The following is a 25,396-nucleotide window of genomic DNA, read 5'->3' as shown; positions in this document are numbered from 1 at the left end:
TTCTCAACTACTTATCGACATTTCTTTTTTCAAGATTTTTAGCATCTAGTGAGACTTATTTTTATTATTAATAATAAAAATGTATAATTGTCTAGGGACGGTTACACCACTTGGACATTTTTAACTGTAAGCCCCAGAAAAATATCAAAATGACTAAAAACTCAGAAATTGAAGACATGTTCTTCATAGTATAGGTGTATTCAAGTAATTGTTTTGTGTGAATTGCATATTTAATGTATTTTTGAATAACTTCATAGATCTGGAATAGAAAAATTAACATCAAGTCATATATTCATGAAAAAGTAAGAAAATGGTGAGAGCAACACATGGATTTTATTAAAAACGTCCATAGAACACTTAAAATCTATTAAAATGAATTCTTGATCTTTCATTCAAGGCAAGGTTCAGGGCTGTCAGGTCCAAAGACTTTAAAATAAATATGATGGTGTGGAAGTGTAGAGTTCTTGAATTTTTGCATCTAATTTATCCTTTCACTCTACCATATGATCATTTACTCACTTCCATGACAATGAAATTGTTAAAGCAGTAAGCAATTAAATAAACATATAACAGTAATTCTGGTTTCTCATGGTAATCTGTAGTGTACCACTTGATTTCATTGTGTGTTCATGTAAGAATGAAGGAAATGCTATGACATAATTAAAGGTGCACTCAGCAATCTTTTACACATAAAGAAATGAATAGTACATTTGAAAAATATGATTAAAATCATGAACACTCACACGAGATGAAGAATCCAGTTATATCAGTAGCTTAATAAAAGCTGTTTCATTTTACAAGGAGTGGACAGCCTCATGTTGAGATCACATTACCAACTGAATACAACTCACTTTATCTCAATAATCTCCCCATTAATGGACACTTTCTCTCACAGGATAAAAAACATTAATGGCTAGCAATGAATAGCGGACATCGGTTAAAAATTTTTGAAGTCTAAGACGTCTGCCATATTGGCCAGCGTAACATGAACATAAAAAATACTGAGTGTACCTTTAAGTGTTGATGGTTGCTGATGTGGATATTTTTGTGATTGCTTCCAGTGAGCTGTACTGATAATACTGAAAGCAAAAAACATAAGAGGTGAGAGGGCACTGAATGCTTCCTATGAAGCATTACAGCAAAAAAAAATGTTTCCTCCACCAGTCTCTCTCTCTCTCTTCTCATACACTAAAATCAGCCATTTTCTTCCCTTTACCGCCTGGAAAATCTGTTCTTGAATGCTTTGATAGTCTTAGCCATCATTGGGGCAATTTCTAAAAAAAGAAGAAAAAGTGGTAAAGAATTGAGCAATCTGTTCAAAAACAACAAGTTACAAACAATTCAACTTGTGGGCAAAATATTGGAAATTATCATCTCATCAACACAGTAAATACACAATATATATTTATTTGCATGCAAGAAATCATTGCATACAAGAATTTAAGGTATATAAAGAGAAAGCTGTATGTACAAGATATTTGCTGTCATAACTACAGTATTTCCACTCTGACTCACTTTTGACCTGTGGTTTTTCTCTGGCACTGGAGCCACCAGCACTGTTGGGAGCAGAGGGGCGAGAGGAGGATTCAGGGGGACTGCTGCAAGATGACTGGCCACCTTGATCACTGGACTTGCTAAGGTAGCTGTAGTTTGATGCTGGTCTGATCCTGTGTATGAGGAATCATAATTTATCCCCATTTTTTTAATCATGCGTCAAAATGAGCTTCAACTTAAAGGGTTGAACTTAAATAGTTCACCCAAAAATGAAAATTCTCATCATTTAGTCACCCTCATGCCATCCCAGATGTGTATGACTTGCTTTCTTCTGCAGAACATAAAATAAAAGATTTTTAGAAGAATATTTCAGCTCTGTACGTCCATTCAATGCAAGTGAATGGGTACCAAAATTGTGATGCTCCAAAAAGCAAATAAAGGCAGCATAAAAGTAATCAATACGACTCCAGTGGTTAAATCCATGCCTTCTGAAGAAATATGATAGGTGGGGGGTGCTGGTGAGCAGGCATGGAGTAAGTTGTGTTTTTGGTGAGCTCCGTTAAATTTCGTTAAATTAATTATATTTTTGGGCGTTTTATTGCTTTAAATTGGCACTAAAACATTCTGTTGTTGCGCCTCTTGTTTTTGAAAAAAAAAAAATTTAATTACTGCGGTACATAAATGGCAAAAAGTCTGCGACAGTACACATATACGGGGAGAAGTATTGCGAGTAGGCCTGGCACCTCATGCAGTGACCAGAAATCGCCGGAGAAACAAACAGAAATGGCGGATATGAAAGCAGAAATTCTGTCGCTGATGAGAAATGATATCCCTACGCTGCTCAGGGCTGAATTGTAGACTGTTCTTGTGGACGAATTCAACAATATGAGGTCAGAATTGCACGCCGTTAAAACGGAGGTTGTCGGCAACATCGCGCTGTTGCGCTCAGATTTAGAAACTATGAAAAAGACGGTAACCGATATAGAAAATGGGTTATCGGTGTGTTCAGATGATGTGACCTCATTACAAGCGTCTGTGAGTACACTTGAAACAGCAGTTGCGGGTCTACAGGAGAAATGCATTGATATGGAGGGGAGGATGAGGAGGTCAAATATCCGTATACTGAACGTGGCAGAGGGGCCAGGTTCGAGCTCTCCAGCCTCAGTCTCAAAGCTGCTAAAAGACGTCCTTGGCATGGACAGGGAAGTGCTTGTGGACAGATCACATCACGGTCTCCAGTCGAGGCAGACTGAGGGTAAACCTTGGGTAATTGTGGCCAAATTGCATTATTTCCAGGATTGTGTCGAGATCCTATGCAGAGCCAGAGAGGCTGGACCCCTGCGATTCAAAGATCCACAATTTTCATATTCCCAGACTATCCTCCAAGCGTGGCTCGCGCAAGATCTGCGTTTAATGATGTTAAGAAGTTGCTACGAGGCCGAGGCGGAGTACGCTATGGCATCTTTCACACAGCAAAGCTTCGAATCACTCACAGTGGCAACGAGGAGGAGTTTTGCGACCCAGTCGAGGCCATGGCATATGTGAAGAGAAACATTGTGTTGGATAATGTTGCATAGCAGATAAACTTGTCGAGGACAGATACAGCATACATATTTACACACACTTAACGTGTGTTTTCTTTTTTCTCTCTTTTGTTTTCCTATCTCTCTCCAGTTGGTGAGTAGATGACTTTGCTGTGAATATATTGTTTAATATTTAAAGATGTATGGCATGGTACTACATTTTGCAGTAAGACTTTTTTTAAATTTTTTTTAGACATGTTAATATTCATTCATATGTAATTTTTTATTTTTGTAAAAGGACCACATTGCCTTTGAGACTAATATTGATAATAGGTTATATGCTCTTTATTTTTATTTTGACTAGGAGCGCCTGCTACAATGTGATTTCTCCATAACAAGCACTTAAATGTGTGGATGTCTTTTCAATGGGTTTGGGGTTCACTCTGTCCTTTTGGGTGAATGGGGGTGGGTTTTTACTGCACCAGATTCTTATTTTGCACTTTACTCAATCTGCATTTTTTCTGTTAATTTAGAGGAGGGACTACTGTTATACTTGCTCAGATCCTATGCGATCATGGCTGGATTCTGTTTTTTTTTTTTTTTTTAAATAAAAAATGGTTAATACAGCCAGTAGATCAGCAGGTTGCAATCTAAATTTTGTTAGCTGGAATGTTAAGTCCTTAAATCACCCTGTCAAGCGTAGAAAAGTACTTCTGCATTTAAAACAACTTAAAGTGGGGATTGCCTTTCTTCAGGAAACTCATTTATGTAAAAAAAGACCATTTTAGATTGAAGTGTGAGTGGGTAGGTCAGTTATATCACTCTAATTTTAATTCTAAATCTAGAGGCACAGCAATTCTTATTGAAAAAAATATCTCATTTAAGGTTTCGATGGTCGTAGCAGACTCTACAGGTCGCTATGTCATAGTAGTTGGTAAACTTTACAACATACCAGTTGTCCTAGCTAATGTATATGCACCAAATTATGATGATAGTCTTTTTCACAAACATTTTTTCTAAACTACCAAAACTGGACACACACTATTTGATACTAGGAGGAGATATGAATTACGTAATGTCTTCATTGTTAGATCGTAGTTCTATCAAAGCTACCATTCCATCCAAATCAGCCGATACCATTAAATTATTTCTTGACACATATGGGATATCTGATGTCTGCCGTTTTCGCAATCATGGGTCAAGAAGTTATTCTTTTTTCTCACCTGTTCATCAAACTTATTCGTGTATAGACTATTTTTTCATAGACAAGAATCTTCTCCCTTTAATTAATTATTTGTGAGTATCATGCTATTGTTATCTCAGATCATGCCCCGCTATCAATGACATTATGCATACCAGTTACATATGACAGATATCGTCCCTGGCGCTTAAACACTTTGTTGCTTTCAGATGAAGCATTTGTTAAACTTATATTGTCTAAGATAAAAACATTTCTTGAACATAACCAAACCCTGGGAATGCCTTTTTCAGTTATATGGGAAGCAATGAAAGCATATTTGACAGGAATATCTTACAGTTCCCACATTAGAAAAGCACAAACAGCCAGACTTGAGAAATTTGAAAATGCTATACTAAAAATAGATGCAACCCTGACCCAGAAATCATCGCCTAATTTATATAAACAACGATTATCACTTCAAACAGAATATAATCTTTTAAGTTCTAAACACATTGAAAATCTGATGGACAAAACATGCTATAAAACATATGAACATGGTGAGAAGGCTGGGAGAGTTTTGGCTCATCAACTGAGACAAAAGACGGCGGATCACAATATATCCCAAATAAAAGATAAATTAGGCCTTAGGTATACAGAACACTCACAGATCAATCATTGTTTTTATGAGTTCTATTCAGAATTATATACTTCTGAATCCCATAAGGATAAGAAGCTGTTTTCTTCATTTTTTGATAAGATTACCATTCCTCCAATTGACAGCGAGACAGCAGTTGAACTCGAAACTCCCTTTTCGGTTGAAGAAATTAACGCCTCAGTAATGTTAATGCAAAACGGAAAATCACCTGGCCCAGATGGGTTTCCGAGCGAGTTTTATAAAAAATTTAAGAATGAATTATCTCCATTTTTATTAAGTGTATTTGAGGAATCTTTTTCTTCTGGTACCCTACCTCCAACTATGCGAGAAGCAGTCATATCGCTCATTCTCAAGAAAAAAAAAGATCCTCTTGACTGTGGCTCTTATCACCCCATCTCTCTTCTTAATGTGGACAGTAAAATCCTAGCTAAAATGTTGGCTCGTAGGTTAGAAACTGTTCTGCCTTCTATAATATCCAGTGATCAAACTGGATTTATCAAAAATCGACAATTGTTTTTTAATATACGTCGGCTCTTAAATATTCTTTATGATCCCACTCCATCTGATGTCCCTGAGGTAATATTATCACTCGATGCTGAGAAAGGTTTTGACCGGGTGGAGTGGGACTATCTGTTTTATGTTTTGAAGAAATTCGGGTTTGGTTCAAAATTAACTCAATGGATTAAAGTTCTTTATACATCCCCTGTGGCGGCTGTACGTACAAATAATAACTTATCTCCCTTTTTCTCTCTACAGCGTGGCACGAGACAGGGTTGTCCTTTATCACCCCTTTTATTTGCGTTAGTAACTGAACCACTAGCTGTGGCTTTACGTGAGCAGATTGCTATTAGGGGAATTCACAGAAGAGGTATCGAACAAAGTTTCTCTCTACGCAGATGATATGCTTGTATACTTATCTCATCCACTTACAAGCTTACCAGTACTGATTGGACTGTTAGATGTCTTTGGCAAAATCTCTGGATATAAAGTTAATCTACAGAAAAGTGAACGCATGCCTATAAAATCTAACATCTCATTCTACATAATCTAACTCTTTTCCATTTAAAATAAGTACAGAAAAGTTTAAATACTTGAGTATCTGGATTACTTATAAATATAATAAACTCTATAAAGCTAACTTCTGCCCACTCATAAACAATTTAAAAGAGGATCTTGACCGTTGGAACCTGCTCTTATTATCTTTAGGAGGTAGAATTAACACGGTCAAAATGAATGTGTTGCCTAGATTTTTGTTTTTGTTTCAAAGTCTTCCTATTTTTTTAACAAAATCTTTCTTCATGCATATAGACACCCTGATATCTGACTTTATCTGGAATAGGAAAATCCCTCGGATACGTAAAGATATACTACAAATACATCGCTCTTGTGGTGGACTGTCCCTCCCTAATCTTCAGCATTACTACTGGGCTTCTAATATTAAATTTAAGTTGTATTGGATCAACCCTTCTGACAACCCGGCATGGCTGTTGTTAGAAAAAGCTTCTTGTAGGCCCACATCATTACCTGCTCTACTTTGTACAAAGATACCTCTTTCTGAGTCATTGTCTAAACATTCTTTAAACCCAATTGTTAGAGCATCTTTTAAAATTTGGAACCAATTTAGACGAGATTTTTCGCTCACTGATCTCTCATTGCATGCCCCTATCATGACAAATCATATGTTTACTCCCTCTATTATAGACACTGCTTTTAATTACTGGGAAGAGACAGGACTTGTCACATTGAAAGATCTATATAATGATAATAGCTTTATGTCGTTTCAGCAAATAAGAGCAAAATATAATATTCCAAATACACATTTCTTCAGATATTTGCAGATTCGCAGTTTTATGACATCTAACACTATTTACTTTCCAGCTCTACCTATTGAATCTCTACTTGATATCATTTTGAAAATCAGCCCACTCTCCAAGAATAATATAGGTCTGATATACTCTGATTTCCTCACAAAATTTAACATCTTTGACTAAATCAAAGCAACAATGGGAAAGTAACTTGATATGCAATTTTCAGAAGAAGCATGGCAAGATATTATAAATAAGATTCATTCAACCTCAATCTGTTTACGACATACAATTATTCAATTCAAAGTAGTTCACCGCCTACACTGGACAAAAGCTAAATTTGCACAATTTTCATCAAATATAGACTCCTTGTGTGATAGGTGTAGAGTTGAGATAGCTAATCATACACACGTGTTTTGGTCATGTCCTAAGTTTATTAATTATTTGCAATTAATATTAAATTTTCTTTCAGGAGTTATGCATTTATCTATTAATCCTTCCCCCATTCTTGCAATATTCGGTTTAACTACAGAACTCTGTTTAGATAATAATGCTAAAAATATGATTGCTTTCTCAAATTTATTAGCTAGATGTCTTATATTGCTTAAGTGGAAGGACAGATCTCCACCTAATTTTAGTCATTGGATCAGGGATCTTATTCATCATCTTGCACTAGAGAAGATTCGATACTCCACTAAAGGCTGTAGTCAAACTTTTTTCATTATTTGGCAACCAGTGCTGACTTGCATACAGCAAATGGATCCAAATGTAATTTATCCTGTGTGAATTATTAATTTTATTTATTTATTTATTTTTCTTTCTCTTTCTTTCCCTCCTTATTTTTCTTATATCTGACCCTGTAAGGCCATGATAATATGGTACAGAAAAGTCTGTAAGATAATATGTAATGGTGCAGTAGGGATGGGGAGCTCTGTTGGAGCAAGAGAATTGATTTCATCTTAATCTGTTTTTGAAATTGCTGTTATATTATACTATGTAAAATATTAATAAAAAGACTTTGAACAAAAAAAAAAAAAAAAGAAATATGATAGGTGTGGGTGAGAAACGGATCAATATTTAAAGTCCTTTTTTACTATAAATTCTCCTCCCTGCCCAGTAGGTGGTGATATGCATAAAGAATGAAAGTGAAAAGTGGACATTGATAGTAAAAAATTACTTAAACTGATCTGTTTCTCACGCACACCTACCATATCACTTCTGAAGATATGGATTTAACCACTGGAGTCATATGGATTACTTTTATGCTGCCTTTATATGCTTTTGGAGCTTCAAAGTTTTGGTACATTAACTTGCATAGTATGGATCAACAGATGTGAAAAATTCTTTGTGCTCATTTGTGTTCAGCAGAAGAAAGAAAGTCATATACATCTGGGATGGCAAGACGATGAGTAAATGATGAGAAAATGTTAATTTTTTTGGTGAATTATTCCATTAAGAAGTAGTCAAGGTGAATAGTGAAGCATTCACGTACTTGGCAGTGGGAGCAGCAGCGCTTGTGCTGGGAGAACCGTTTTTAGTGCCAAATTTCTCCTGTCTCCGGCGGACATCACGTGGCGGCTTAGCAACAGAGTTGACAAATGCCATTTTAACCTGCCGCCCTGTTGAGAGTGAATAATACACATACATACAAACATTATCCACCATTTTCTATAGTGCTGGAGCCAATCCCAGCTGTCTTGGGCCGAAGGCAGGGAAACACCCTGGACAAGTCCATCACAGGGTAAACACATACAGATATGCATATTCACACTCACGCTCTCAACTATGGGCAATTTAAGGTCTCCAATTAAATTGTTTTTTGGACTGCGGGGGAAACCAGAGCACCCAGAGGAAACCCATGCGAACACGGGGAGAACACGCAAACTCCACACAGAAAGGCCCTGAATGAGCCGGGACTCGGGGACCAGGGACTTTCTTGCTGTGAGGTGACAGTGCTATCCACTGAGCCACCGTGCCGCCCTACATGGAAAAAAAACATTATGCGTACTTCTCTTGATTTATTGACTGCTGGACTAAATGGACTGAGCATGTAACTCCTATTCAACCATATATATTTTCTGTGTAGAGTGCTTATAATGTATACAGTTAAAGTCAGAAGTTTACATACACTTAAGGACTTCAGCCTAAAACTCATTTTTAACCACTCCACAGATTTAATATTAGCAAACTATAGTTTTGGCAAGTCATTTAGGACATCTAATTTGTACATGACACGAATAATTTTTCCAACAATTATTTACAGACAGACTGTTTCACTTTTAATTGACTATATCACAGTTCAAGTGGGTCAGAAGTTTACAAACACTAAGTTAACTGTGCCTTGGAAAATTCCAGAAAATGATGTCAAGCCTTTAGATAATTAGCTTCTGATAGGAGGTGTACATGTGGATGTATTTTAAGGCCTATCTTAAAACTCAGTGCCTCTTTGCTTGACATCATGGAAAAATCAAAAGAAAACAGCCAAGACCTCAGAAAAAAAAAAATGTGTGGACCTTCACAAGTCTGGTTCATCCTTGGGAGCAATTTCCAAATGCCTGAAGGTACCACGTTCATCTGTACAAACAATACGCAAGTATACCCAAGTATAAACACCATGGGACCACGCAGCCATCATACCGCTCAGGAGGGAGACACATTCTGTCTCCTAGAGATGAACGTAGTTTGGTGCGAAAAGTGCAAATCAATCCCAGAACAACAGCAAAGGACCTTGTGAAGATGCTGGAGGACACAGGTAGACAAGTGTCTATATCCACAGTAAAACGAGTCCTATATCGACATAACCTGAAAGGCTGCCCAGGAAGAAGCCACTGCTCCAAAACTACCAAAAAAAAAAATCTAGACTACAGTTTGCAAGTGCACATGGGGACATACTTTTTGGCCATAATGACCATCGTTATATTTGGAGGAAAAAGGGTGAGGCTTGCAAGCCAAAGAACACCATCCCAACAGTGAAGCATGGGCGTGGCAGCATCATGTTGTGGGGGTGCTTTGCTGCAGGAGGGACTGGTGCACTTCACAAAATAGATGGCATCATGAGGAAGGAAAATTATGTGGATATATTGAAGCAACATCTCAAGACATCAGCCAGGAAGTTAGAGCTCAGTCACAAATGGGTCTTCCATGAACAATGACCCCAAGCATACCTCCAAAGTTGTGTCAAAATGGCTTAAGAACAACAAAGTCAAGGTTTTAGAGTGGCCATCACAAAGCCCTGACCTCAATCCAATAGAAAATTTGTTGGCAGAACTGAAAAGGCATGTGCGAGCAAGGAGACCTACAAACCTGACTCAGTTACACCAGTTCTGTCTGGAGGAATGGGCCAAAATTCCAGCAACTTATTGTGAGAAGCTTGTGGAAGGCTACCCTAAATGTTTGACCCAAGTTAAACAATTTAAAGGCAATGCTACCAAATACTAACAAAGTGTATGTAAACTTCTGACCCACTGGAATGTGATGAAAGAAATAAAGGCTGAAATAAATAATTCTCTCTACTATTATTCTGACATTTCATATTCTAAAAATAAAGTAGTGATCCTAACTGACCTAAGACGGAGAATGTTTTCTATGATTAAATGTCAGGAATTGTGAAAAACTGAGTTTAAATGTATTTGGCTAAGGTGTATGTAAATTTCTGACTTCAACTGTACATGACATATAATGAGTGTGTCTATACTGTATAAGTACTTGAATAAGTACTCTTCTTGCTTAGGCTTATTGCTTTTCGTCTTCAAAGAACTTGCTTTCTATTTGGAAAAAAGATTGTATTTAACCTGTGGATATTAAAAATGATGTGCAAAACTTAAAATGTGTGGGAAGGCTGAAACTGAGACAAATGTATGTAACCAGATGTTGTCAAGGACAATCTTTCCCCAATAAAAAAATAAAATAAAATAAATAATTATCCTCCTGAGCGCTGTTCAGTGAATGCTCACCCATATTTTAACCATTTTTTATTCCAGTCTGTGAACCACACAATAGTTTTAGCATGTCTGTAGAAGAAATTACATAGCCTAAAAAGCCTAAATTATATGTACAATTTTACACATAATGCAATGTAACACATTATCTAAATATGGTTATTAAAGTGGCCATTTGTGTGTGTCTGTTTACCTTTAGGTTTGTTTGCATGGGCAGAGCTGATGTTCATCGTGAGTTTGCGCAGACGCTCTTCTCGTTCCTCATGGAGCCGGAGATACAGTTCCCTCCAAGACTCTAACTCCTGAGGAGCTTCATGCTTAAAATCCCGCTGGCAGTGTCTCATCCACAAATCATCGGAGTCTTCTGTGAAATACTGAGAGAAGAGACACTTATAATGACAGATTTTTCCACTATAGCACTATATGTACAAAAGAGCAAGTTTTGATGAGGAAAAGTACTTTATTTTTCTATGGCATAATGACTAACAATTCATAGCTATACACAATAAATAGCTATTGTGAAAGTCATGGTCAGTGTCTGTGTTGGTTTCGTGTGTGTTGGCACACATACCTGATTACACTGCTCAATCCTATAAAGCTGCTCAGGTGTGCATCTCTCCAGAACCGGTTCCAGAATCTCAAATGGCACTCCACCCACTTCATCGATTGCTGGGAGAATATGAGTAACATCAGCAAAAAAGCTGATTCATAACCTGATTCATTCAGGCTATGATGAATGAATCAGGTTATGCCTGATTTGATCAACACCTTTTTATTTGGAATACACTTGTGCAACATTCAGTTTCTTATACATTTCTTTAATCCTGTTAAAACAAACAAAATTGTTAAACAATAATGCTATTAAAATAATTGATCAAAGGTGGATCTCTGAAGACATATAAACATGAAAAAATATTCTGATAATTTTGATGGTAGAAAACTTACAATCAATGTTGTTCTGGAGGACTCTAATACACTGTTCATACAGGCTCATCATTTTTGGTAAGTATGCCGTCTTGGAGCCAGAGTACACCACCATTTTAGAGTTAAGCCGTCGACCTATGCAGCCAGCATCTTCTTCATCATATGACACAGGGACTGGAAGAGAAATTAAACTGAGGAGCATATTCAAAGTCCATGCAGATGGAAACATTTTATTTAGTTATTCATTATAATAAAATACATTCGCCAACTCAGTCTTGTGTAAATACTGTCTTAAATACAGTTAATACTGTCTAATAGCTGTTGTAATTTACTGGTAGGCATATACAGTGGTAAGAAAAAATATGTGAACCCTTTGGAATTACCTGCATTTATGTATAAATTTAACTTTAAATCTGGTTGGATCTTTATCTAAGTTATAATAATGAACAAACACAATCTGTTTTTACTAATAACACACAAATTATTGTATTGTTCTTGTACATATTGAATAAATCATTCAAACATTCACAGTGTAGGTTGGAAACAATTATGTGGCTAACAACGTCAACAAAAGCTAATTGAGTTAGGAGTTGGCTAACCTGGCATCCAATTAATAAAACAAGATTGGAGGTGTGGGTTAGAGCTACTTTGACTTATAAAAAGCACTCAAACATTTTGAGTTTGCTATTCACAAGAAGCATCTGCTGATGTGGACCATGCCTCACAAAAAAGAGGTCTCGGAAGACCTACGTTCAAGAATTGTTGCTTTGCGTAAAGCTGGAAAGGGTTATAAAGTTATCTCAAAAAGCTTAGATATTCATCTGTCCATAGTTAGACAAATGGTTTATAAATAGAGAAGATTTAGTACTGTGGCTACTTTCCCTCGAAGTGGCCCAAGATGACTCAAAGGGCACACTACAGAATGCTCAATGAGGTAAAAAAGAACCCTACAGTGACAGTTAAAGACTTGAAGGAATCACTGGAACTGGTTAACATCCCTGTTCATGAGTCTACTACACGGAAATCATTAAACAGGCATGGTGTCCATGGCAGGACATCATGAAGGTAGTCGCTGCCTTCCAACAAAAACATTGCTACGCACCTGAAGTTTGACCACTCTGACACTCCACAACGCTAATGGAAAAATGTTTTGTGGACTGATGAATCTAAGTTTGAATTGTTTGGGAAGAACATGCAGCACTATGTATGGTGTAAAAAGGACACCGCATACCAACATGAAAACATCATCCCAACGGTGAAGTGCGGTGGAGGGAGCATCATGATTTGGGGCTGCTTTGCTGCTTCAGGACCTGGAACGCTTGCCATCATTGAGGGAAAAATGAATTCCCAAGTTAATCAAGATATCCTACAGCAGGGGTCCCCAAATTACGGCCCCCACATTTGGATCGGCCCTCTGAACAATGCCAGAGACATATTTTGTCATTTTAAAATGCAATTTTAAATATATGTTTTACTTATATCATGTCTGTATTTGATAATAAAGGTTGGCTTTCAAACTAAAATTTCCCTTAGTTATTAACGTAGCCTAATTATTTGTAAAATTCACCTACCAACAGAATAGTACATTCAACATAACGTGCCATCGCGATCGAACAGGTGACGCGCGAGCCAGCGAGAAAATTCAAAGAGACGACAAAATGGCGAAACGGTTGGGAAAGAGAAAGGTTGATTCAGAATGCAGGGTATTTAACCAAAAGTGAACAACTGATTATTTTTTTGTTCAGTGCAAAGAAGTGGCTGTTTGTCTCATCTGTCAAGAAAGAGTGTCTGTGTTCAAAGAATACAATCAAAAAGAAGACGTGTGGTTCCGTGAGCTACATGTCCACCCTAAAGAAATCCGCCTTTTCCAGAACCCCTTTGCTTCCGACATTGACGAAGCCTTGCCTTCTTATCAGTTTGAGTTGGCTGAGTTACAGAACTGTGATGTTCTGAAAGACGCGTTTAAGCCCAACGGTCTCATTGAATTCTATGCTGCCCTCCCATACGAGACATACCCAAACATCAAAAAGCATGCAATGAAGATGTCCACACTTTTTGGCAGCACATATATCTGTGAGCAAACCTTTTCATGCATGAAACTGATGAAAACTCAGATGAGATCAAGACTCACTGATGAACATTTGCATCAGTCTTTGAGACTGGCTGTGACAGGAATGGAACCTGACATTGGACTTCTCACCAGCCAGAAGCAAGCCCACAGTTCACACTAATTAATATGCATAAGTAAGTAAATGTTTTGATTTTGAATCAGCCTCCGTGCCTCTGATAAGCACGTCATTTTAAGCTGGTGCACCGCTAGTGTAACTTTGTTTTCAATTTACGCAAGCTGCAGCAGTTCCGTTCTGTGTAACAGAAACACTCGGTTTAGCGGAACCTTTACGATTAATTAACCGTGACGTTTTAAAGCGCGGTTAATCGCGAAACCGGTTAATCGCTGCATCCCTAGCCCCCCATTAAAGAAAGGAAAAATTATGTGGCCCTCGCAGAAAAAGGTTTGGGGACCCCTGTCCTACAGGATAATGTGAGGGTGTTTGTGTGCCAGCTGAAGTTCAGTAGAAGTTGAGTTGTGCAGCAGGACAATGACCCAAAACATTGAAGTAAATCCACTACAGAATGGCTTAAAAAAGAAAATCCACCTTTTGGAGTGGCCCAGTCAGAGCCCAGACCTTAACCCAGTAGACATTAGAGGTGTGACTCTTCACTGGCCTCACGATTCGATTATGATTCAAAGGGTAACGATTCGATTATAAAATGATTCTCGATGCATCACGATGCATCTTGTCCTTCAATTTCTTTCTTTTTTCAGTTTCTTAAAAATTTATTTTTTACTCTATTATTTCTCTTTCAGCTTTTTATTTAACAGCGGTTTTAAAAAATCAGAACGAGTCACATTACATAAACTGGCCTTTACATTCAGTATTAGCTGTGAACAAAACATGAAACATCCACAAGATTAAATAAATGGTTCTATAGTTTAAAAGAGTATCTCAGTTTTTCAGTTTCTTTCTTTAGAACCTTAAAAAATCTCTTAAAAAGCACAAGAAAAAAAAGATTGGTTCTCCATCAAAACACACTGAATACTACTACTTCAACTGATTATATTATTTTTTTCATTTTTGTTTAAGCATTGTAAATCATTTAATAGTATTTAATTATTATTTAAAATTAATCTATGCCATGCTATTCATTTTATGTGCAGCTGTCTGCTTCTCCTCTCTTCACCTGCACAGGTGACATTAAAGTGGTTTAAATAGTGCAGTTGTTGCTTCAGAAATTGATCAAGCGTCCGTATGCACTGTTCCATCTGTTTGCTCTGGGAGCAGATCGCACGACCCTGTCGCAAAAGCTACGATGGATTTCACCATCGAACCATTATTAATACAAGGGTTCACTTACTTCTTCCACAGCACTGTGAATGTTTAATGGGATGTGTTCAATAAAGACATGAAGATTATAATTGTTTGTGTGTTATTATCTTAAGCACATTGTGTTTGTCTATACTTGTGACTTTGATGAAGATGAGATTACATTTTAATTAATGCAGAAAACCAGCCAATTCCAAAGGGTTTACATACTTTTTCCTGCCACTGTATAGCTCACTATGCATCATATGTCTGCTTGTTAAATGTTGTACTGTTGTTTCCTGAAGGAACCTAATTTCGTTTTGTCCATTGCTCTGCAATATGTAAAAATAACAATAAACCTGAATTTGATTTTGTTCCTTTTCGGTGTACCAAAAAAGCTCAAATAAGATTGGGTTTAAACTGTGCTAACAGTGCCAAAACAAATACCTTTGCGTCTCTGGGGGGACAGTGGAGTAAGATCAATGGAGGGCAGGGGTCTGTAGTTAGGCTGAATGGCTGGCAAAGGGATTTCTGGCAGAGTGGGAACCACATCCACAACCTGAGAAAAGAGTGGATTGAAAATCTTCTACACAAGGACACAATGCTAGTTTTCTACCAGCTCACAGCAGTGTTGTAGTCGAAACCAGCTCATCTGAGTACAAGTGCAGTCCGAGACCACAGTAGGTCGAGTTCGAGTCAAGACCGATGCCAGTAAAATCTTAGTCTAAGACAAGAGTTTTTTATGTTTTTAATGTATTAAATAGTTTATAGAACTAAAGGTGCATATATTAAATAAACCTCATTTATTATTTTAACATTTAACATTTCTGCATTACAAAATACAGTACAACTGTACAATAACTAAAATGGGCCTAAAAACCAAACACTAATGTACTAAATATGACAATGTTTATGCAGAAAGTGATATAAACATTTAATTTGTGAACAATTTCTTCAATTGCACTACTATATTTCATTGACTGTAAGTCAAGTAAGCAATTCTGCTTACTTTTGCCTGCGAGATTTCATTTCAGGGTACGTACAGAAACAGTTTTTTTCCTTCCAGAAACCATTCAATTCTGATGACATTTTGAGAAGTATTTTTACATTTGTATGTGTAGCATTCATGTAACTAATGGCTAAAGCATTTCTAAAAGACTAGAGGCCGTTCAGACCAACGCAGTGCAACGAATCCAGATAGCACACGTACGTCTACGAGATGTCTGTTTTAGATCTTTTCATCTGGAAAGCATCTAACATCTGCTAAACATCTTAAAGTTCAGATTTACAATCATTCTATTTCATAAACATCTCATTTGCTGACTGTTTTATTGACATCCGAGACATACTTATTGACATACGTCTTATTGATGTATTGCAGATGAGCAAACAACATAAAATAGACGTCTTCCAGATGTAAACACACACATCAAATAGATGTCTGGGTGTTGTACGTGTACTATCAGGGAAAAGAGTATAACACAGGTGTCTCGAGACACGTTTTTAACAGTTAATGTTCTTTTTAATTTGACAAAAGATTGTGAAAAACAATTGTGGCCCTCCTGCACGAGACGCCAAAAACACAGCGATACGTAATGCAAAGGTCAAAGACATCTGTTTAGCATGTTTACACAGAAAAACAACTGAAAAACAGCATGGGTGGACGCAATAACGCATTTGGAGTGAACAACCGCTTATTAACAAGACACAGCACCAAAGGAAGTTTCTCAAAGTTACCTCTCAAAAAAATCAGTCCTTTGTTGACTGTAGTTAAATATCCACTTTATCCAACGAACAAATCGGAATGAATAGCCAATTGATTCAGACCTTTTTGCTAACCGGTTTGGCCAATTTGCTGAAAAGAACCGACTCAGTAGAATGATTTATTTGTGAACTGGGCATCACTAGTTCTGATTCTACTAAGCAGATTGAAATGCGGGACATGACGTCAAGATCTCTAATATTATCAGTCAAAAATGTTTGTCAGATAAGTAACAGCTTTCCACTGTATATTTTTTTAAAAGGGACTCGACTGGACTCAGGGTTAAGTCCGAGTCCACACTTGTTCAAGTTCGAGTCAAGACTGAGTCAAATTGCTCACGAGTCCATGACAAGACCAAGACCATGAAAATATGGTCTTGGACTCGGTCCGGTCTCAAGTACTACAACACTGCCTCACTTTAATACAAATGGTCAACTGCAATTAGCACATTTCAATAACGGCTTAGTTCCGTTTCCTCGCCAGAAAAATACAGTACAGCCTCACCTTCTTGCGTTTCACTGGAACAGTGGCCGTGGTCACAGCGGAAGAGGATGGCTTAGAGCGTTTACTGCTGGTCCCATTGGCTTTGCTAGACTTGGAGGACACAGAAGGAACAGGGGCAGGGGGCTGAGTGGGCCGCGAGGGCTGCTTTTTCTTTTTTTTGCTTGGGGTAGGAGCGTCGTATGTGAGAAAGGATTCAAAAGACATGGTGGGAGCCTCAAATGGCTCCTCATCCTCATCCACTTGCTCTGGAACTTCTCTTCTCTCCCTTAATTTTCCTTAAAGAAAAAGAAACAGATCAGTTTTAAGTTCTGAGATTTAGCAACAATATACAATAACAGAATTATCTAAAAAATGAAAGGAATAGTTCACCCAAAAATGAAAATTATGTCATTATGTACTCACCCTCATGTTGTTCCAAACCTGCATGCTGTAATTTATTCCATGGAACACAAAAGTAGAAATTTTTGAAGAATCATTTTGCATACCATAAAGCAACAGTTCATAGTAACCAGAGGCTGTCAAGCCATAAAAGCAAAAATAAGCACAATTAAAGTAGCAACTCGTGTGCTAAATTGCGAGTCTTCAAAGCCATATGACAGGTTTGTAAGAAGAAAAGACAGAAAATGTAATTGTTATTCACTGAAAATCTTCACCTCCGCTGAAGCTTGCATCTAAGTGACGTGCATCCAGGTTGAAAAATGGCATGTTATTACTGATGCCAAAACGGTATTGGTTCTCACATGTGGTAACTGAATACGACGCACTTTTTTTATAAATTATAGACGTAAATACTGGCTTCAGTTTATTAGTGAATAATCATTTAAATTCCTGTTATATATCTGTTCCTCACACATACCTAACAAATAGCTTCAGAAGTTATGGAATATAGCGCATAAAGTCATTTGGACTACTTTTATAGTGCTTTTGAGGCATATTTACACTTTTTGGAGCTTGACAGCCCATGGTCATTGAATGGCAAGAATTAGGGCTAGGTAAAAATATAGATTTTCCACTGCATATTCATTTGAACGATCTCGATAACGATTCTTAAAAAGCAAAATTCACTCACCAGTAGTATAGTGGCGAATAAGTTGAGCACCAAGATCCTTTCACTACGTGTTGAAAGTAAATGTTTGATTTGACTAGTTCCCTGTAATGCATTTCCAAAGACAATCCATTTGTCATTGAATAATGTCTCTTTTAATATCCTTTCTGTTCTTTACGGTCAGTTGTGGATCAAAAACAACAACAAATAAAAAATGTATTCTAATCACGCATAGCATGGACAAGGTGAATAAGCTCTTGTTAATGTGTGCTTAACCAAAACACGTCTGTGACGTTCGCTGAATGTAACGATACACACATTTCACGCTACGATACAAAGCCTCAGGATATGATACACTTTTTTTTTATTGTATTGTATTAAAAAAACAAAACAAAAACAGCGCCCACAAATGTTTTGCTCAAACTTATTCAAGGATTCAACTTAAATGTTTTTTATAAGTGCTCAAATGACACAACAGTGTCTGACATTGGCAACAAAAAGCAGAGCTCTATAATAATGTAACTTAAACAACAGCACTGCATTTATTCTGTTTGACTGTAATGAGAAAAACTAATGTGAACTCACAATTTTCATGTTTTTCTTGAGAAAGATTTGTTTATCTACAGTCAAGTAATTTATATTTGTATATCACTTTTCACAATACATATAGTTTCAAAGCAGCTTCATAGAAAATCACGCCTTAATGTCTTAAAGCCCCCTGTGAACAAGCCAAAGGTGACTGTGGCAAGGAAAAAACTTCTTTCAGTGTTATTTAGTGGTTAAAAAAAAAACTAGAGAGGAACCTGACATCTGGTTTTACGCTAGAAGTACATAATTCGATATTATTTAGCGGCATGAGCAAAAACCGGTCGGCACACGAAATGTTTTTGGCCTCTTCCCCCGTTTCACATTGCATGTAATCTTTACGGGCTTATAATGTGCGCAAATGTTTTACTCATATACCCGTTTACATTTCGACGTCAAAACCAGAGAATAAGTCTCATGTAATGGTGGGTTTCTTACGTTGTCAGATTTTTGAATAAGCTTGTTTTTGTTACTTACGAGCGTCTTGCTCAGTGTCATGCTCCGTGTCGTCTGGAAGAGGCTGGCTGTTAAATGCAACTTTGCTGCTGCTGCTTTGTTTCTGCATCGCAAATCCACCGATTTGCATGGTGATGTCGGCGTAAATAAAACGACATCTTTGATGTACTGTAGCACCGGGACATGACACTGATGTTTGGCAAATTCAACAAGCTGTACCATTACAATCTACTTGCCGTTTGCCATCGATCTTCTCACCTATATACTGTAGATCTGTTGCAATATTATATATACAATATTGCATCGATATAAGAATCGAATCGAGAGCTTGTGATTCGGAATCAAATTGGGACCCAGCTGCCTAGCAAGAATTAATTTCTACTTTGGTGTTCCACAGAAAAAACAATACCATATGTGTTTGAAATGACACGTATGAGAAAATAATGACAGAATTTTCATTTATGTGTGAACTGTTTCTTAAGGCAACTGCTTTATGACAAATCAAACATTCTCACCATCACTTCCTCTTTTCTTTTCCCTCTTGTCTTCATGCGAGGTTAAATGCCGATCGTGTTTAGATTTGTGACTCGTCCCACTCTTTTGCTCTCTGTTGGCTTTATGTGTCCTCCCCTCACTACTGCTGCCACCCGCAGCCTGTTCACGGTGCTTCCGTCTCTCCTGTTCCCGGACATCGTGAGAACTGTGCTCTCTGGCCAGCTCTTTGTGTGGTTTGCTGTGTCTAATGTCATTTCGTGGGGGACTGGGTTCAGGCTCTGGCTCTGGCTCCAGCTCTGGCTCCAGCTCCTCTTCTGGAGGGCTTTCATACTCGTCTGACTGATACTCCCTTTCGTTGCTGTGCCTGTACTGTGGGCTGTAGTGCTGTGGGGGGGAGGGGGAGTAGCCATGTTGGTATTCCATCTCCTCCTGGTGTTCCTCCTCCATAAGTGGAGGTTCCTCTGGAGACCGCTCCCTGATTCGTTTATGCCCTCCAGGCTCATTAATGCGTGAGTGGGAACGCCCCTCCTTTACACTTGGTCTTCTCATAAACATGAAACACATTGAAACTTACATATTGCAAGGCAACACTACAACAAGTTTTGCAAAGAATTTTTGTGATCAGATTAAACATTGTAAATTACACAATAGAGAGCAACAGTGCCCGCCCACTTTTTCGGCCGTCTGGGTTCCGGAAGATTTTTCCTATTCATTTTTTGCATAGGCTTTCCATCAAATCTCACACAAAGAGTTGTGAACCATGAACTAAACCAACCAGCTCCGAGGTGAATCAAAACATCACAAATTTTGTTTTGAGGCGAAAAAATATTTGAAAAATCAGACAAAAAGACAAAATGTACAAGACTGTATTTACCATCTTTCATGAGGGCACGAACTACAACCCCATGAAGCATTGCGAATGACGTAATTAAATAGAAAATGATGGAAATATATAAAACTCTTGATTTTAGGTTGTTGATTATAAGTACAGAAACAATATATTTTACATTTCAAGTCAAGTCAAAATGTATTTCTATAGCACATTTAAAAGCAACAGAGTTGCGCCAAAGTGCTGTACAATAAAACGTTGAGCATATAAAAAGAAGCATTAAAGGAAAACATGCTGCGTACAAAATATAAACACATTAAATAAAATACAATCAGAAAACTTCAACATAAAACCCTTAAACTAATCTTAATCAAAAGCCAGAGAGAACAAATAAGATTTAAGAGCCGATTTAAAACTGGCTAGTGAAGGAGCAAACCTCACATTTACGGGCAGACTGTTCCAAAGTTTATGTGCTGCAGCAGAGAAGGCCCGACCACCCTTAGTTTTACAGCGACAACGTGGGACGGTTAAGAGAAGCTGATTACTAGACCTAAGTGCTCTTTGGGAAGAGTAAGGAATCAGAAGGTCACTCATGTATTTTGGTGCGACACCAGATAAAGCCTTGTACACAAAAACAGCAATTTTAAAATCGATTCTAAACTCTACAGGAAGCCATTGTAAAGTCGCTAAAATGGGAGAAATGTGATCCCTCTTTTTTTTTCCCGGTAAGAAGTCTCGCTGCAGCATTTTGGACAATTTGCAGGCGAGAGATCGCAATTTGAGGCAGGCCACAGTATAGGGAATTACAGTAGTCCAGGCGTGATGTTATGAGAGCGTGGATTGCAGTCTCCAAATCTTTCGGGGGTAGAAACTGTTTTAATTTCACAATATATTGCAAAATATTTCAATATATACAAATATATAAGTAGTTTGAGGGTGAAGGGAGACAATTACGTCATTCAAAGTGCGTCATTGGAGTGGGCAGTCGCTCCTAGGCTTGTTTCGAGTGCTTTGTTGGCCGAGGTTCTCTGATTGGTTGATCTTTACACTTACAGCGATAGCTCACCCAAAAATTAAAATTGTCATCATTTACTCACCCTTGTGTAGTTCCAAACCCAAATGACTTTCTTTGAGATGTTCAGCAGCATGACAGCCTCAGTCACCATTCACGTTTGATTATATAGAAAAAATGCAATGGAAGTGCATGGGGACTGAGACTAACATGCTACTTAACATCTTTTGTGTTCAATGGCAGATAAAAAAATCATGTAGGTTTGGAACAAAATGAGGGTGAGTAAATGACACAATTTTCATTTTTGAGTGAACTATGCCTTTAATTACAAAGTAATTAACACACAGTAAGCCTAGTGTTTGATTTACTAAAACGCTTGAAAATACGAGCCCCTTTAGTGTAAAACTAACCTGTCTGCAGACTTCTCTGGAACCAACTTCTTCCACTTGGCCACGAGGTTCTTAGCGGACTCACCAGCAACTTCATGTTTGCGAAGGGAATTCACAGTCTTTCCAACACCTGTTTCCTGCAAGAATTTGAGAAAATGTAACCGAGCTAAAGAACTCATTTTAGAACAACTGTTAGATGAAACTAGCATTTAAACTTATAATCTTACCACCAAGATGTCTACGGTTACGGGCAGCTCTCCCAGCCTTTTGAGAGTTTTAAGCAGCTAGACAGAACAAGATGAGGGGAGAAAAATAAATATGAATCTTACAGACAGGAGACTGAAATATGCACTTATTATTAAAATACCAAAATATGATACTCTTACAAAAAAATACTGTAAGTGCATTACTATGGCACAGTGATGGTTTTAAATGGTAATACCATGTTACCGAATGAATACCACATTATGTACCACAGTATTTACATGTCATTTTTAAAGCACCTTGGAGTACCATGATATTACCATTGTACATACACCAAAAAACATGGTATTACCATGGTACCATATCCAAAAATATGTCAGCACTGTAGTACTTTTTGTTATTTACTCACCCTCATGCCATCCCAGATGTGTATGACTTTCTTTCTTCTGCTGAACACAAACAAAGATTTTTAGAAGAATATCTCAGCTCTGTAGGTCCATACAATGCAACTGAAGGACTGAGATTGACAGTAAAAAAGGACTTCAATATTGATCTGTTTCTCACCGATACTTATCATATCGCTTCTGAAGATATGGTTTTAATCACCGGAGTCTTATGGATTACTTTTATGCTGCCTTTATATGTTTTTTGGAACTTCAAAGTTCTGGCCACCATTCAGTTGCTTTGTAAAGACCTACAGAGCTGAAATATTCTTCTAAAAATCTTTGTTTGTGTTCAGCAGAAGAAAGAAAGTCATACACATCTAGAATGGCATGAGGGTGAGTAAATGAGAATTTTCATTTTTGGTGAACTATTCCTTTAATACCAAAATTATCAAATTAAATATTCAAAAGAAATCCATGATGAGATAAACACTTCTAAAAGTGCCAAGTGTCGTCGTGGCCTAGAAAGGAACAGGGCCGCGTTCGACCGCGTTGCTGTATCTCAAAACCTAGTGAGCTGCCTACATAGACAGCACTTTGGGGCACAGCACAATAGAGCATTAGGTACGTGCCGTTCAGACCGAATGGGTTTTTACGCTCAAACAAACGTAACGCATCGGTCAAAGACGTCCGTCTAGTGTATGTTTACATAGGAAACCAGCTGAAAAACAGCGCGGACGGACGCAAGAATGCGTTCGGTTTGAACGGCCCCTCATAATGCTATCTACGTAGGCAGCTCACTAGGTCTTGGGACACAGCCTTAGTGTAGGCACATGAACTGTTGACAACATTTACAGAAGAAATCGCGAGTAGTTAATCTGCCTGCTCGTGTAAAAATAAATATTCCTCGTCTTCAAGTGATTAACAGACTCTTCGCTGCTTTAAACATGGCCTGTTTTCTTCTGTCAGTGCCATCTTATAAAATCGCTTCATGGTTGTCATTTCTGATAACTGAGCACACGGTTCTGAGAAAGTGGCTCGACACTGAGCTTCGACTGTCGGTGTTTGGATGGATCGAGAAATGTTTGAGAAAAATGTCTGAGGCAAAGCTATCTCAGACTTATTCGTCTAAACATCCCCCATTTCACGGTCTGCTGCCGTTGCAATTGTAATACGTGGGCTTTCTGGACAGCAATGTTTCATGCCCCTTTCGGGAAGACACTCGCAGCACTGCGTATAACATAGTCGTAAAAGGTGTAAAACAATCGATGTGAAGTATTCGCTTCCTAAGGCGATCGCTTCGTCTCTCCAAGAAGGTTTCTTACCTTGCGAGGCTCTTGATTTTCCGTGAGCCTTAACTGCAACTTCTCGACTGCTTCCAGTATCTCCTCCGCCATGTTTACAGCTGGAACATGTTGCCCGGAAGCAGCTTCAACAGCAGCAGTGGGGAAGGGGGGCTGCTGTTGTTTCAGACTGCTATGAACTTCCGTCAGTCCAAATGGAGATCCCGGATGAACGTCATAAAGCTGTCATAAATCATGCTAAAAACACGATGACGTCAAAACGTATTAAGTGTGGCGACTTTGATAATTGAGCATTGTAGTTATTGCAGATACAGCCCATTTGGGAAGGCCCAATGAAGCAGTCAGTGTAGTTTGCAAACTCAGTTTCCTAAAATGTGCCAACAACATGTCGAAAGGGATTTTGAATGTATCAAAATATTTAATTTGTTACATTAGTCAAAATACAAGGACTCCTCTCTGAAAACATGACAGAAGAAAAGCATCTAAACCAAAATAGTAACCAGATGTTCAAACACCATCTTACAGTATGTAATCAAATGGTAATTCATGTTATTTTGGTATATACCATGGCACTCAATGATTTTCATATTCACACACCATTGGATTTACATGGTACTCCTATGTACTTAAAATAATGCCACGATATTACCATGATGTTACGACCTCATGCACGAACACAAGGACGTAACACATGGTATATGACAAAAAAACATGGCAGCACTGTGGTACGTTTTGATAGTGACAGAAAACAGGGACAAAGGTGTTCATTTTGATTTAAACATTTAAAGGGATAGTTCACCCAAAAATAAAATTCTCTCATCATTTACTCACCCTCATGCCATCCCAGATGTGTATGACTTTCTTTCTTCTGCTGAACACAAATGAAGATTTATAGAGAATATCTCAGTTCTGTGGGCCCATTCAATGCAAGTGAATCTCAAAACTCACACAAAGGCAGCATAAAAGTTATCCATATGACTCCAGTGGTTTAATATGTCTTTATGTACTTTTTTGAGCTTGAATGGTCTGGTCACCATTCACTTGCATTGTATGGACCTGCAGAGCTGAGATATTCTTCTAAAAATATTTGTTTGTGTTCTGCAGAAGATAGAAAGTCATACACATCTGGGATGGCATGAGGGAGAGTAAATGATGAGAGAATGTTCATTTTTGAGTGAACTATCCATTTAAGAATCTGCCCTTAAAAAACCCATATTGATCTAAATTTTGGGGGGACATGTCCCTCTCGATGTCTATGGTGGTTACAACCCTATTCTTAGCATGCAGGGCTGGATCTAGGGGGTTGTTTTCTACAATTAAATGTCAGGATTTATGAAAAACTGAGTTGAAAAGTATTTGGCTAAGGTGTATTTAAACTTCTGATTTCAACTGTATGTCATATCAGGTTAGAGGTAGGAGGGCAAGCACAATGTTTTTTGGAGAGTGGTGGGTGACTGTATATGGAGATGGAGATGTAGGTGGGGTTTGGGACTGGTAGGTTTATGTTACAGAGCTTTGGTTGGTCCATCCTTTCCACTAACTCC

The 25,396-nt window shown here is 37.9% G+C and overlaps 1 protein-coding gene across 1 annotated transcript; it reads right to left on the bottom strand.

The window, feature by feature from the left end:
- Positions 1 to 314: 314 nt before the first annotated feature.
- On the bottom strand, positions 315 to 24,024 carry LOC127425409 (elongin-A-like). The gene is made up of 12 exons (XM_051671408.1): positions 23,874 to 24,024; positions 22,189 to 22,245; positions 21,983 to 22,098; positions 19,752 to 20,272; positions 17,151 to 17,425; positions 15,332 to 15,443; positions 11,541 to 11,693; positions 11,167 to 11,264; positions 10,789 to 10,969; positions 8,150 to 8,276; positions 1,516 to 1,667; positions 315 to 1,274 (listed from the first exon to the last, which is right to left on the bottom strand). Exons 1-12 carry the CDS (start codon positions 23,943 to 23,945, stop codon positions 1,213 to 1,215), a joined length of 1,926 nt encoding a protein of 641 aa, XP_051527368.1. The 5' UTR covers positions 23,946 to 24,024; the 3' UTR covers positions 315 to 1,212.
- Positions 24,025 to 25,396: the final 1,372 nt, after the last annotated feature.

This window comes from Myxocyprinus asiaticus, chromosome 34 (assembly GCF_019703515.2).
Source record: "Myxocyprinus asiaticus isolate MX2 ecotype Aquarium Trade chromosome 34, UBuf_Myxa_2, whole genome shotgun sequence".
Lineage (NCBI taxonomy): Eukaryota > Metazoa > Chordata > Actinopteri > Cypriniformes > Catostomidae > Myxocyprinus > Myxocyprinus asiaticus.
The sequence above is the reverse complement of the archived record's forward strand: the minus strand, read 5'-3'. Positions and strand labels throughout refer to the sequence as shown.

What these genes read in the sequence shown, in the direction of transcription:
- LOC127425409 (XM_051671408.1), bottom strand. Translation starts at nt 23,945, where the DNA reads ATGGCGGAGGAGATACTGGAAGCAGTCGAGAAGTTGCAGTTAAGGCTC. An exon ending in CCAGAGAAGTCTGCAGACAG is followed by an intron (nt 20,273 to 21,982) that starts GTTAGTTTTACA and finishes GTTTATGAGAAG; the next exon opens with ACCAAGTGTAAAGGAGGGGC. An exon ending in TTCCAGTGAAACGCAAGAAG is followed by an intron (nt 15,444 to 17,150) that starts GTGAGGCTGTAC and finishes CTCTTTTCTCAG; the next exon opens with GTTGTGGATGTGGTTCCCAC.